The 11,250-nt window shown below is 44.5% G+C and overlaps 1 protein-coding gene and 1 long non-coding RNA gene across 2 annotated transcripts; both read right to left on the bottom strand.

Moving 5' to 3' along the window:
• Nucleotides 1-3,388: 3,388 nt before the first annotated feature.
• On the bottom strand, nucleotides 3,389-4,602 carry LOC123044339 (uncharacterized). The gene is made up of 3 exons (XR_006419997.1): nucleotides 4,492-4,602; nucleotides 4,322-4,399; nucleotides 3,389-4,230 (listed from the first exon to the last, which is right to left on the bottom strand). It is a non-coding gene; the product is annotated as an uncharacterized lncRNA (long non-coding RNA).
• A 2,946-nt stretch (nucleotides 4,603-7,548) lies between these two features.
• LOC123044338 (eukaryotic translation initiation factor 5A-2) lies at nucleotides 7,549-10,880 on the bottom strand. Its single transcript, XM_044467062.1, has 6 exons — nucleotides 10,595-10,880; nucleotides 10,329-10,490; nucleotides 9,164-9,286; nucleotides 9,025-9,081; nucleotides 8,869-8,943; nucleotides 7,549-7,966 (listed from the first exon to the last, which is right to left on the bottom strand). Exons 2-6 carry the CDS (start codon nucleotides 10,452-10,454, stop codon nucleotides 7,865-7,867), a joined length of 483 nt encoding a protein of 160 aa, XP_044322997.1. The 5' UTR covers nucleotides 10,455-10,490; nucleotides 10,595-10,880; the 3' UTR covers nucleotides 7,549-7,864.
• Between the last annotated feature and the right edge of the window lie 370 nt (nucleotides 10,881-11,250).

The raw sequence follows: 11,250 nt of genomic DNA, 5'->3' as shown, positions 1-11,250 counted from the left end.
TGTAGAAGAAGGGATAAGATAAGGAAGAAGGACTGGAGGATCCACCACATGCGCACCAACCTTCGGGCCGGTGCCTTCTCCATCGACCGTGCCATGCCATCCTCATTTCCCGAATCGGTGTCGGCTTTTAAATTGTGTCTCCCTCCTATATTCTCCATACATTTGTTTGAGTAATTTTATTTATTCTTGCAGAATAAAGGATGGACTCTAGTTGTATTTAAGGTGAACCCTAATGCTAGATTTAATATCCTCTTTTGCCGTTTTTAATTAACAACCTTCATGGTTTTTGTGTAAGGCGCCCTTTTAGTATTTTTACCTTTATGGTCATGGAGCATATTACTATCGTACTAAATGTGGGATGTGGAGGTAAAGAGGTGACATTAATATCCTCTCTTTTCTCCCTTTGCAGTTGATAGGGGAATAACAGAGAACCGACCATTGGTCGTGCCCATGGGTGACCCTTAATCATCATTGTTGTAACATGAATGTGGGGAGGAACGATGGTGTCGTGTGTGATACAGAGACTACACATGTAGCATGTATGTTGTACGAGGTTCCGCCTAATACAAAATGAGCAAGGCGTCTTAGTTACCCACAACCTAGAACTATGCTTGTGCGTACGCTACATAGACCGTATTAGTAGTGAGAACTACGACTCCCTTAAGAACGCCTTGATTACTCAAGCACCGCCTAAATTAGTTTAGTCTATTTTTATTTACACTTTTACTTTCCGTTTGTAGCTTAATAATTTACACCCCTTTTGTCGTTTCCATGACAATCAATAGGATAAGCTATTTTCAGACTATGGTTTGGGTGCAGACGTAGCTCCGTCCGGACTACATAGTTACGGATTGGTAGTTGCCTGCGCGATGCTCCTCGTGGGTTCGACAAACCTTACTTATCTCCTTGCAATAACCATATGCACGTAAGACATCGTGTGGGCCCTCTACGAGCAAGTCAAGGATGATGTGCGCCGCAACACTAGATCAGCCGTCGGCCGCGCCCGCCTCCAAGCCGCCCTCGTGTACTTCGGCCGCATATATCTACGACCGCCTGCTTAGAAATAGAAGTCACGCTCATGTTGAGATTCAAAATGTTGTTGTATCCCTCATCGAAGACACACAGGTGTTCGTCAATCGCGTGGCGCCAGAAGTCACAACAGCCAAAGCCTCCTTATCTGCGAAGTTACTTCCAAGAGGAGGGAGAGCACATAGAATCATATTTTTAATCTTGTTCAATCCTAGTTGGAATCCTTCTTCAAATCTACTTTGTAAATTCATGTTGAAATCCTAGTGATATCCGACCTGAAATCCTAATTTAAAAACTTTCACTGTCGAGGTTGCCACTGGTAAACGGGTACCATATGAAAAACAATTATGGCGCATATTTTTATGGCTATTCTCTGTTTGGGCTTTGCCTCTGCGGTCTCCATATTCATATGAAATATGTGTTATGAAGGCTGTTAATATGGGACTCTCCGAGAGTTGCTCTAAAGATATGGTTGAATTGTGATTGATCTAGAAAATTTGATAAAAGAGAGGAGGCCGAACAAGTAGGGGAAATTTGAGGGACATGGTTAGATGGCTTCGGCTCGACGAATCTATATGGACACATCTGAACGTGTCCGCGGAATAGAGGCTGCTAATATAGGACTCTTCTAGAGTTGCTCTAAATGTATAGTTGAATTGCGATTGATCTAGAAAAATTGACAAAGAAAGGAGGCCGGACAAGTAGGAAAATTTTGAGAGACATGGTTGGATGGCCTCCGCCCGATGAATCTGTGCGGACACATTTGAATGTGTCCACGGATATTTGTGGCATCCATTTGATGATCGCCGTTGGAGATTCCCTAATTTGCCTCTCTCCTCATTTAAAAGTGGATTTAGATAAAAAAATTGATCTACTTTTGGTGATGCTCTCATAGGGGTTCACCCTATACTGCATATAGGGGGGTTGAAGTTTGAAAAATGCAAACGGTAGACAGGTCATCGGAAGGTTAAAGAAACATAGTTTAACATAAAAAAAATGTGTACATACACAAATACATATATAGCACGTTCAGGGAAATTTTCATAACAATATACTTTCATATGTGGCGTAGACCAAAAAACAAATGCGTACATGAAAATGGGCTTTTTTGTTGTTGTTGGGCTAGAAATTTTTTTTGTGCAGCTTGCAAGTCATAATATTTTTAACGAAATTTTACAGACCCGTCAAGAATGTGTATAAGTTTTTCACAGATTTTTTGTTTAAATTTTTGGAACTTGAAATGTCAATTTGAAGCATTTGAAGTAAAGTCCTCTGATGCACCGGTCCGCCAAAAGTTGGCTCTCGGGTGAAGTTCGCAATCTCCTTGTGATGCTCTTAATCTCCCATCCATAGTGGTGTAAAACCCTTTACTTATGCGAAAATTCGAAGGAGCGCTCGTCCTCGCGTGGTAGCGGTATCGTGAACCGCCCGTCATTCTCGAGATATGGAATCCGATCTGGTCGTGGCACAGGCTTTGCCGTTTTAATGTATGCATAAGGCCCACCCAGCACGGTGATGGTTTGTGGAGTTGACGGACGGCTCCATCCTGTACCCGCGGCCATCAAGCTAGCCAACTAACAGCTTGGTCATGTACCATCACGTATCTAAGGCTTGCCTACCGCTCAAAAAAAAAAATTCTAAGGCTTGCCTAAAAAACGAGGTATCTAAGACAGTATTGTTTCCCATCGAAAGAAAAATCCAAAGCAGTGATGTTGGTGCCACGCTACAATTTGCATGACTTGTGTGCTCAAGTCCCAGTAGATCGAGCATAAATACAGTAAAATTCCCAATTCTTATTGAAGAGCGTAATCACACCGGAAATTGCAAAAGTCAAAATTTGGAAAAAAAATCATATTTTTACATTTCAATAAATTATGAAAAAAATACAGAGATACATGAAGGCATAATGCACAAGTGTGTAAATTTTCAAAATGAATTACGTTGAAATGAGGGCTGTGCAAAAAGGACAAATCTGAGGGTTTTTTACACATGATACTATTCATCCTCTTAGATCATTAATTTGTCTTTTTTGTACATGTCGCATTTCAACGCATTACATCCGAAAAATTTACACACATACGCCTCACATCCTTTGTTTACTTGTACAATTTTTTTCAGATCTTTATGAAATAAAAAAATGAATTTTGGATTTTTTTGAAATTCAGCCCCCATGAAGGCCAAGCTCCAAAACACCATTCTCTTAACCACACCAGCATCGAATTCATGCCTATGCTGGTTTTCATTTTTTGAACCGTTTCATGCCTACGATGGTACCAGTTAGCAGTAGAGATGACATACAAAACCAATGGATAATGAAAGCATGCCAACATAACACATTTGCCACACACGGGATGAAACTTATTAAGTTACAGCATCACCACATCACAATGACGGAAAAAATAGTAAACACAGACAAAGGAAAAAATTATTGGGAGTTTTATTTCCGAAGCGGAATTAATGGGGAAAATCACAAACACTCTAGATGCCTATATCTAAGCCTCCCTTCTGAAATGCCGTCCGCCGTCGGCACTTTGTAACGAACCACACTAGGGTTGCCACTCCGGTGCTGACCGACTCCATTTCGTATGTCTTGCCTCCTTTCTTGGCTTCTTTGGAATCTCACCCCTGCCGGAACAAATTGTGCTTTGGAATCACACCGACAAACTATCTGAACAACATGTCATAAAAGTTTGTTTGGTAATGTTGTGTCAACTGCTATTGCATCCCTGAAAAAGTTGTACTGCATTCAGCTCGATCATGTAGATATATCAGCTTGTTCCTGATCCGGCTCTCCGACTCTGGTTGGACCATGTAATACAAACCTTGGTCTTTTGCCCAAGTTCGGCAAAAACCTCCATTATTTTCCTGATGACATCGTGCTGACTGCTTGGCCGACTTATCTGGCCACATAGCACTATGAGCGCCCTCTTGCTGAATGGGATATTCTTCATCAAACCGAAGAAACTCACTATTATATTGGCCCAACTTCCCAATACTTACATTGTTGTCGCACAACTGCCGTATGAGGTTCTATGCATACACGTCAATGTGCATCTTCTCGCAACACTTGTCGGTAAGAGTGTGATTATGGCCCGGCATGTGTTCACTAGTGTACTGGCCATACTGGTCTGAATGCTGCAGCTGTATCCTGGCGGGACATTCACACCTGCATGATCTGGTGTTTGTATTCTTCGCCTTACCCTGTAACAAAAAAGACACGCAGGATGTCATCGACATGTGAATCCCACACAGCAGATTTATGTTTTCTTAACTTGATTCATGCACTACTCACCGAGCATCCGCATATGATTTCCTGCATGCATTTTTCCCCTCAACATCTAGTCTGCTTTTGTTGAACCAAACATGAACTCTGCAATTCATCTCAAAATTGTCATTTTCGTCATTGCAGCAGTACAGAAGAGAACGCACTACTCGAATCCAGTCGAGAACACAAGCACGTACACTCCTCTTAAGTCCAACCAATTCATAGCAAAATCTTCCTTTGGCTCGCACTCCTAGATTGGTGTTGGACTGCCGACCGGTTAGCCCGACATGAACTGCCGCACAAGCCCGAGTGGCCCCATCCTGTACTCGCGGTATTGGCCTGACAATGTGGTTGTTCATCGTCTTCATGGACGGGACACCTGCTAACCCTCTAACCATACCAACTTGATAAACTTGAGGAGATAACAGAGACGCACAGCAAACCCATGAAAATCACCAAATCGCCAAGTAGAGATGCACAACATGTGGTCATGACACCAAATACCAGGACTCTATGTATACGCCTGTTTATGCATGAACGACAATCGGGACCTCAACATTAAGAAACCTTCAAAGACAGACATGAACCCTGCACATAGGAGGTGCATTTCATTATTTCTGACAAAGGCATAGCACGGCATGACAGGTACAATTAGGGTCTACACAAATCAGTCTGTCCATATGCAAAGCAGCAATCGCTGTGGGCGCCACATCCACATAATTTGAAATTATGACGACTAAATTACCTCCCTAACCCCAAACGGATCTACGAGCGGTTGGACTCGGACGCTGCGTACAACGGATCTGCGAGCGGCTGGACCGGCGACGTGATCTCCCTAACCCCAAAAGGCTGCGGCTTGCTCTCTGCCTCCAATCGCCGGCGGTGGAAACCTAACAGAAGACCGCATCCAAGAAGGAATCAAAATCAGGTTGCGAAAAGAATACATGTCAAGCAATCGAAGAGGAATTCCAATCCACATCCGCTCGACGCCATGGGATTGGCTTCTCCATCGGGAAGTGCAAAACCGACCGAAGTAATGGGTTTTAATTTTGGGATCACAGTTTTTTCCACTCGCCCCATTCAACGACGCCGTTCCCCGCATTCGTCGGTACATGCATCCCTCCCCCTCCTGTTCCGTGAGAACATGATGTTATACGCAGTAAAACCAACGCACGACATTGTCGTTGGGCCCCACTTTTTCTTTCATAGCGCAATCGTATTTCCTCGACCAATAAATGCCGACGAGACATGCGAGCCATACCATTGATCCACGAAACCGGAGCATGTGAGCCCGTCCGCTCCATCGCCGCTCTCTTATTTACTAATGTCTTTACTTAGATTCCCTCGCAAAAAAAACTTTACTTAGATTAATCAAATGAGCTGAAATTCTACTCCCTCCGCCCCATAATATAAGATATCATTACAACCAATATTTGTGAGTAAGAGTGATGCGATTTTGAAATATTAGTTCATTTGGTTGAATAAAAAAGGGGTTTTGAAAACTTTTTTATTTGATTGAACTAACCAGGAGGGTTAGGTCCCGCAAATAAAATAAAAATAGAAGGGCTATCGATTTGCATCCTTGGCCAGCCATGCCACTCACATAAACAGATAAAAAAATATCCTTTCTTTTTAACACTGATAAGAAAACATCTTTGAAGCGACCAGTTAAATGACATCGACCTGTTACTTAGGAGCATCTCCACTCACGTCCCCAACACGGCCCAGGGCCCTTTTTTTGACGCCGGCGCCGAAAAATCGGTCCAGTCACGCACCTAGGGTCTTACTTATCACCGGTTCTCGCTCCTTTTCACCGTGCGCATCGCCGACGACACTTGTTCTTCGGCACAAATGGTTCAGATGTTCGCCATGTACCGTCAGGACAGCAGCACCGACCAAGAGTTCAAGTACCTCCAAGTGTTCTCCTGGATCGAGAAGTGCGAGAAGAGGGCGGACGTCCGGCGCACCCTCGCCAAAGCCAAGGAGACGTACAAGCTGGACGCGCCGATGCCGGGCGCGTCTGATGGGCGCCCAGACGGCAACAAACGAGCCAAGACAGCGAAGGACGCCGCCCCGGCTATCGCGCGGCTTCAATCGTCCATTGAGCAGTGCATAGCCGACGTCAAGAACCACGCCGCCCAGAGGGAAGCGAAATCTGAGGCGCGGTGGTCGGCGTTGATAACGAACAACGCCGTCAAGCTTGACCTACTCCAGACCAACGTCGCCGCGAAGAAGAGGAACACTGACCTGGCATTCCTGATGGGGGTGGACATGTGGACGATGAACGAGCAGGTCAAGGCGTGGTACCTGGTGGAGCGCGGCCTCATCCTGAACGAGATGTCGTCGTTGACTGCGCCAACTCGCACGCCGACCCCAACGCCGACGCCCCCGCCAAGCCCGAGCAATGGTGCCTCCACGACGCCCAGCACAGAAGCCGCGCCGACGCCGACCAGCCCACGCTCGCCAACCCCCGCTAGTCCGACGCCGGAGGACAACGCCGTTGTTTGATGCATTGCCTATGCGCCCTTCCTTTTGAACGCCGAACTTTCGAGTGATTGTTCGCCGAACTGTGGCTTTGTGATGGCCGAACTATGTGGTAGCCGCTGATCGCCGGACTTGTGGCGTTTTCTTGGGTAGCAGAAAATGCCAAGTTTGAATTTATAACGTTTTGGGGCCGACTTCTGGGAACGTGACTGAAAACTAGATCGCCCAGGGACGAAAAAGCGCCGGCCGAAGGGCCAAAATAGCGCCGACCGGTGGGCTGAAGGGCCAAGCGAGTGGAGGTGCTCTTAGATCAAGTGGATGATCGCCATATGCCAACTGGCGGCACTGGAGTGCAGCGGAGATCACAGCAACCTTGACGACTTGAAACGGAAATGTGGCCAGAATCCGCAGCCGTCTGGTCGGCCTAACATGCGCCGGTGGCGTGCGTGCTCGGTGCTGCTTCCCATCCCTCGCGTCTCCATCACGTAACTCGCAAGTTGCATTATGCTTGGCAGGATTACTGCGACTGCGAGAATGAAGGCCGATCGACTACGGTGCAAATTACCGTCCAACTATTGGGCATATGACCTGACCATCAGTTATGCCACAGTTTTTGTTATCCCAAGAAAAATGAACAGTTTTTGGTAGAACAAATTTGAAAACAAAAAAAATCAAGTTTATTGGTTAGATTAAAAAAAGGAAATAGTGGTTAGATTCAATATGTAGTAACTTGATTTTTTTTGATTTAACGAGAAACTGAACACCAAGCCTTGTAGTATCATGAAATCCACAATAATAATGGCCAGGCGTGCTTTCTGGCATACAGTTTGCACCGTCCCAAATCAATCAATTATTGACACCAAGCACATATATAAAACCATAGGAAATATTACAAGGGTCCCAAATGTCACGGATGATAGGTAGAGGTAAGCAGATATGCTACACCCAGCAATCACTGCACTTGACTCCGGCTTAGGTGAATGTCTCACTCGATAGCATTCCTTCTTTAATACTTTTGTCTTTCTTTAGCTTAAATTTGACAGATAATGGATCCCTCCGTTTATCTTGGCCCTCGCTCCGAGGAAGTTACCTGGGGCCCACGTCCTTGACTGCGCAGATCTGCTCCTCCCCCATGGCCGACATGACCGTCAGCGCCAGATCCTTCCCCTCAGCAAATCCGTCCTTGAGCTGAATTAACAAGCAGATTTTTACCCAGTAAGCAATTTGGACATTCTTATACCTCATAAGAAGTACTACTGTACTTACTAGTAATGTCTAAGGCATATACGTGGTTGCAATGCATAAATGATAAAGCAGCAAAAGTAATCACGGTTACAGTGCAATTTGACAGAAAAAATCAGACGTGCTTCGAGGGAGATGGATGGCAAGCAGACCGAGATGCATGAACAATGAAGTGAAAGTAAAGTGTTCAGCACAACAGAGGTGGAAAGGAAATAGCAAGAACACTTCTAAACATCAGAGTTTTATTCTTGTATGCGCTTCATAATTCATATACTGAAGAAAGAGGAATGTAACATGCACCACACCAAAAAACAGAGCAACAACCAGAACAGCCTCGGCTGTAAGATTTTAGTGTGGCTACTGGCTTAGATGTACACTGCAACCATGTAGGGCCATGGTGAAGTCGGCCTTTCACGACCAGAAGAAAGAAAAACAGATGATAATAAATACTAGTATAAACAGAGAGGTGGGAAGAGTAAACGTCTAGATTTCCTCTAGTTCTTATTGCAGCTATTTCAGAAGTGTGCAGTGTCTAAAAGTTCCTACTACTTATATAAACATCAAATCAATAAATCGAGATACTCAGAAATACTAAAATACAAAAGATATCAATCATAGATGTGACTTGTTGTGCTAAAAATAAATTACAAACAAAACTGCAGAAATATCAACACCGGTCAGGATATTTTGGAGTATAGAAAGAACTATCTCAGAATAAGGGGTGATATAACTCCTATAAAGCAAAGAAGACAGCATAACAAACCTAACAAATGAGTAAGGACACATCTTATCACGGATAACCACATGCAAAAGTAAGAAAAAGATGCTCAAAGATTTGTCAACCAAACCTGGGTCAGGATAGCGTCATCAGTTGGGAGTTTAAGATCATCCTTAGTGCTACCATTATCAGTAAGAAGGCTCACCTAAAACAAAAAATATAGTAAGTATCGAGGCCAATAATTATGCACAATAAAAATACATTTTTCTTGATTAGTAGAACGTACAAATCCATCCTCTGATATGTCAATCAGCTGATACTCAGTACGGTCCACATGTGGCACCTAAAAATATATAGAATAGTGAGTTATCTGTAAAACTGAACCAACCAAAGTTCTTTATTAAACATTGATAAAATAAACTTACATCACAGTTGTGGGATGAAGGAACAATGTCCTCAAGCTTTTTACCATTGAATATATCTAAGGCAACAAAGTGGCATTTAGCATGACCGTGCTTTCCAGTCTTCGAGGTAGAAACCTCCACCACCTGTTGCACAAGTTTATTTAGCACAACGAGATAAGATAAAAGACTTGAAAATTAATGTCAAAGAAGCACCACATATTTTCAGGCTTAAGCCTTGAAGTGTATTCTGATCACAATGACAGACGTCAGAACTTACAGGAAACATACACACAGGAGTAGGTGAAGAAATATGTACTAAAAAGGTAAGGACAGCAATCGCATTGGCACAACAAGCTAGATAAACATGGATAAATTAGTTTTAGCTTTTGAGTCAATTAACTGTTTGTCCCTTCCAAATTACAACAGAACAAATTTATGATCGATGATTTGTTTGGATAAGTCAAGGCAATAGATAGATTGAGAAAGAAAGGTATTGTTTCCTTCGGAAGTTAGGTCTATGTACATGCAGGAAGCTTAAAATCTCCATCATATTCCATCCAAACATGTCGACAGTGCCCCTTACACTTCGATTACAATCTTAAAGTTCCGACACGGAATAGCCAAATCACCCACTGTACAGATATATAGAGTTTAAAGTGCCCGAGTGGGAATCCCGTTTTGGTTATCAAACTACTTCTCGTACCCCGCAAAATACTAGGAAAATATTATTAAAATTACAGGAATAATGGACGTTAGCAAGTTTAGTTGTACAATAAAACATGTATTTTACAAGTTATCCCATCACATGATTTTTGTTTTTTTGGATCACAGGAAAGGGGATAGTATATCATGTAGCTAAAGCTTCCCCTGTTTCAAGACCCTCCTAATTAATCGTGTACAGTACGTGGCAGATAGTGGCGAACATGGTCAAAATAGCTCCCCTCCCCTATAAATAACAACTCCACCCTTCTCCTTGGGGTCACCACCGATATGTCAACAAGTCAATCCACACTGATACGAAACGGAACCATCCGACGACAGCTCGCAAGCATTCTCAAACAGAAATAGCAGCGTGCGGAGATAACAAAATCAGTATTCCTTCATAGTACGGCGGCCATGAAGAGCAGCATCGGAATTGCGATCACACACACACAACCATCCAGCCGGGATCGAGGAAAATCCATACCTTGCAGGGGCGGTTCTTGATGACGAGGTAGCCGCCCTTCCGGATGGCGCCGGCCTGCATAGGGAAGGTCTTGGACGCCCCCGCATCGGCCTTGGACTCGAAGTGGTGGTCCTCGGAGTCCGACATGGCGACCTTAATCACCCGCTAACTAGCTTCTCGCCCCTGAACAACAGCAAACCAAATCCAAGCAACGAGATTAAGCTTCGAAGCTCCCAAATCAAGAAACCTCGGCCAAATTCGGAACTGAATCGATCCCCCGAATTCACCTGGGCTGGATGGATCACGACGCGCCAGGAGGAGGGAGGGACGGAGGGGCGCTGATGATGATAAGTGATAAGCTCGCGCCGAATACTAGGGTTCGAGCGCATTTATAGCGCTGACAGCGCGTGCTCCGGCCACACCTACCTGCCTACCCTCCCTGCTTGCTGAGGATGACGGTGGGGCCGGAGATGGTCCGGGCCCGCGTCTCGGCGGAAGAGGACTTTTGTCGACGGGTGGAGGGAGAGATCGGGGCCGTCGGTTTGGTTGGAGGATGGCTACAGGTGTACGGCTGCGGAAGGCAGGAATATCTTCGCGTTCGAACCACGCCATGGGGCGGCTCGAGCATCTTCCTCTCTGTTTTTTCTCTGCTTTTCTTCTGCCTTTTTATGGCTTCTTTTCGCTGATCGGTGATCAGAAAACTCAAGTCAAATATCTGATTCCGATAGGATAGGGATTCCTTGGGAGGACGTCACAGTGCACTACTCAGATTGGGATGATTGTTGCGTTGGATTGTGTATTCACATACATGGTTTAAAAAATGTGAATTATTATTTGGCTAAGTGCTTCCCTTGGGAGGGCATGACAAAACGAATGTTTTATGACGTTGTCGTGATGATGGCAACTTCCTTTAACAAGCACGGCAAATCCGATAAAAAACTTG

This window comes from Triticum aestivum, chromosome 2B, assembly GCF_018294505.1.
Source record: "Triticum aestivum cultivar Chinese Spring chromosome 2B, IWGSC CS RefSeq v2.1, whole genome shotgun sequence".
Taxonomy (NCBI): domain Eukaryota; kingdom Viridiplantae; phylum Streptophyta; class Magnoliopsida; order Poales; family Poaceae; genus Triticum; species Triticum aestivum.
Note: the sequence above shows the minus strand (reverse complement) of the source record. Positions and strands in the feature narration are given on the sequence as shown.

Excerpts from the sequence above, each read along its gene's own strand:
- LOC123044338 (XM_044467062.1), bottom strand. The coding sequence starts at position 10,454 with ATGTCGGACTCCGAGGACCACCACTTCGAGTCCAAGGCCGATGCGGGG. Across the intron at positions 9,287-10,328 it reads TCAAGAACCGCCCCTGCAAG|GTGGTGGAGGTTTCTACCTC; the intron begins GTATGGATTTTC and ends CTTGTGCAACAG. Across the intron at positions 9,082-9,163 it reads CTTCATCCCACAACTGTGAT|GTGCCACATGTGGACCGTAC; the intron begins GTAAGTTTATTT and ends ATATATTTTTAG.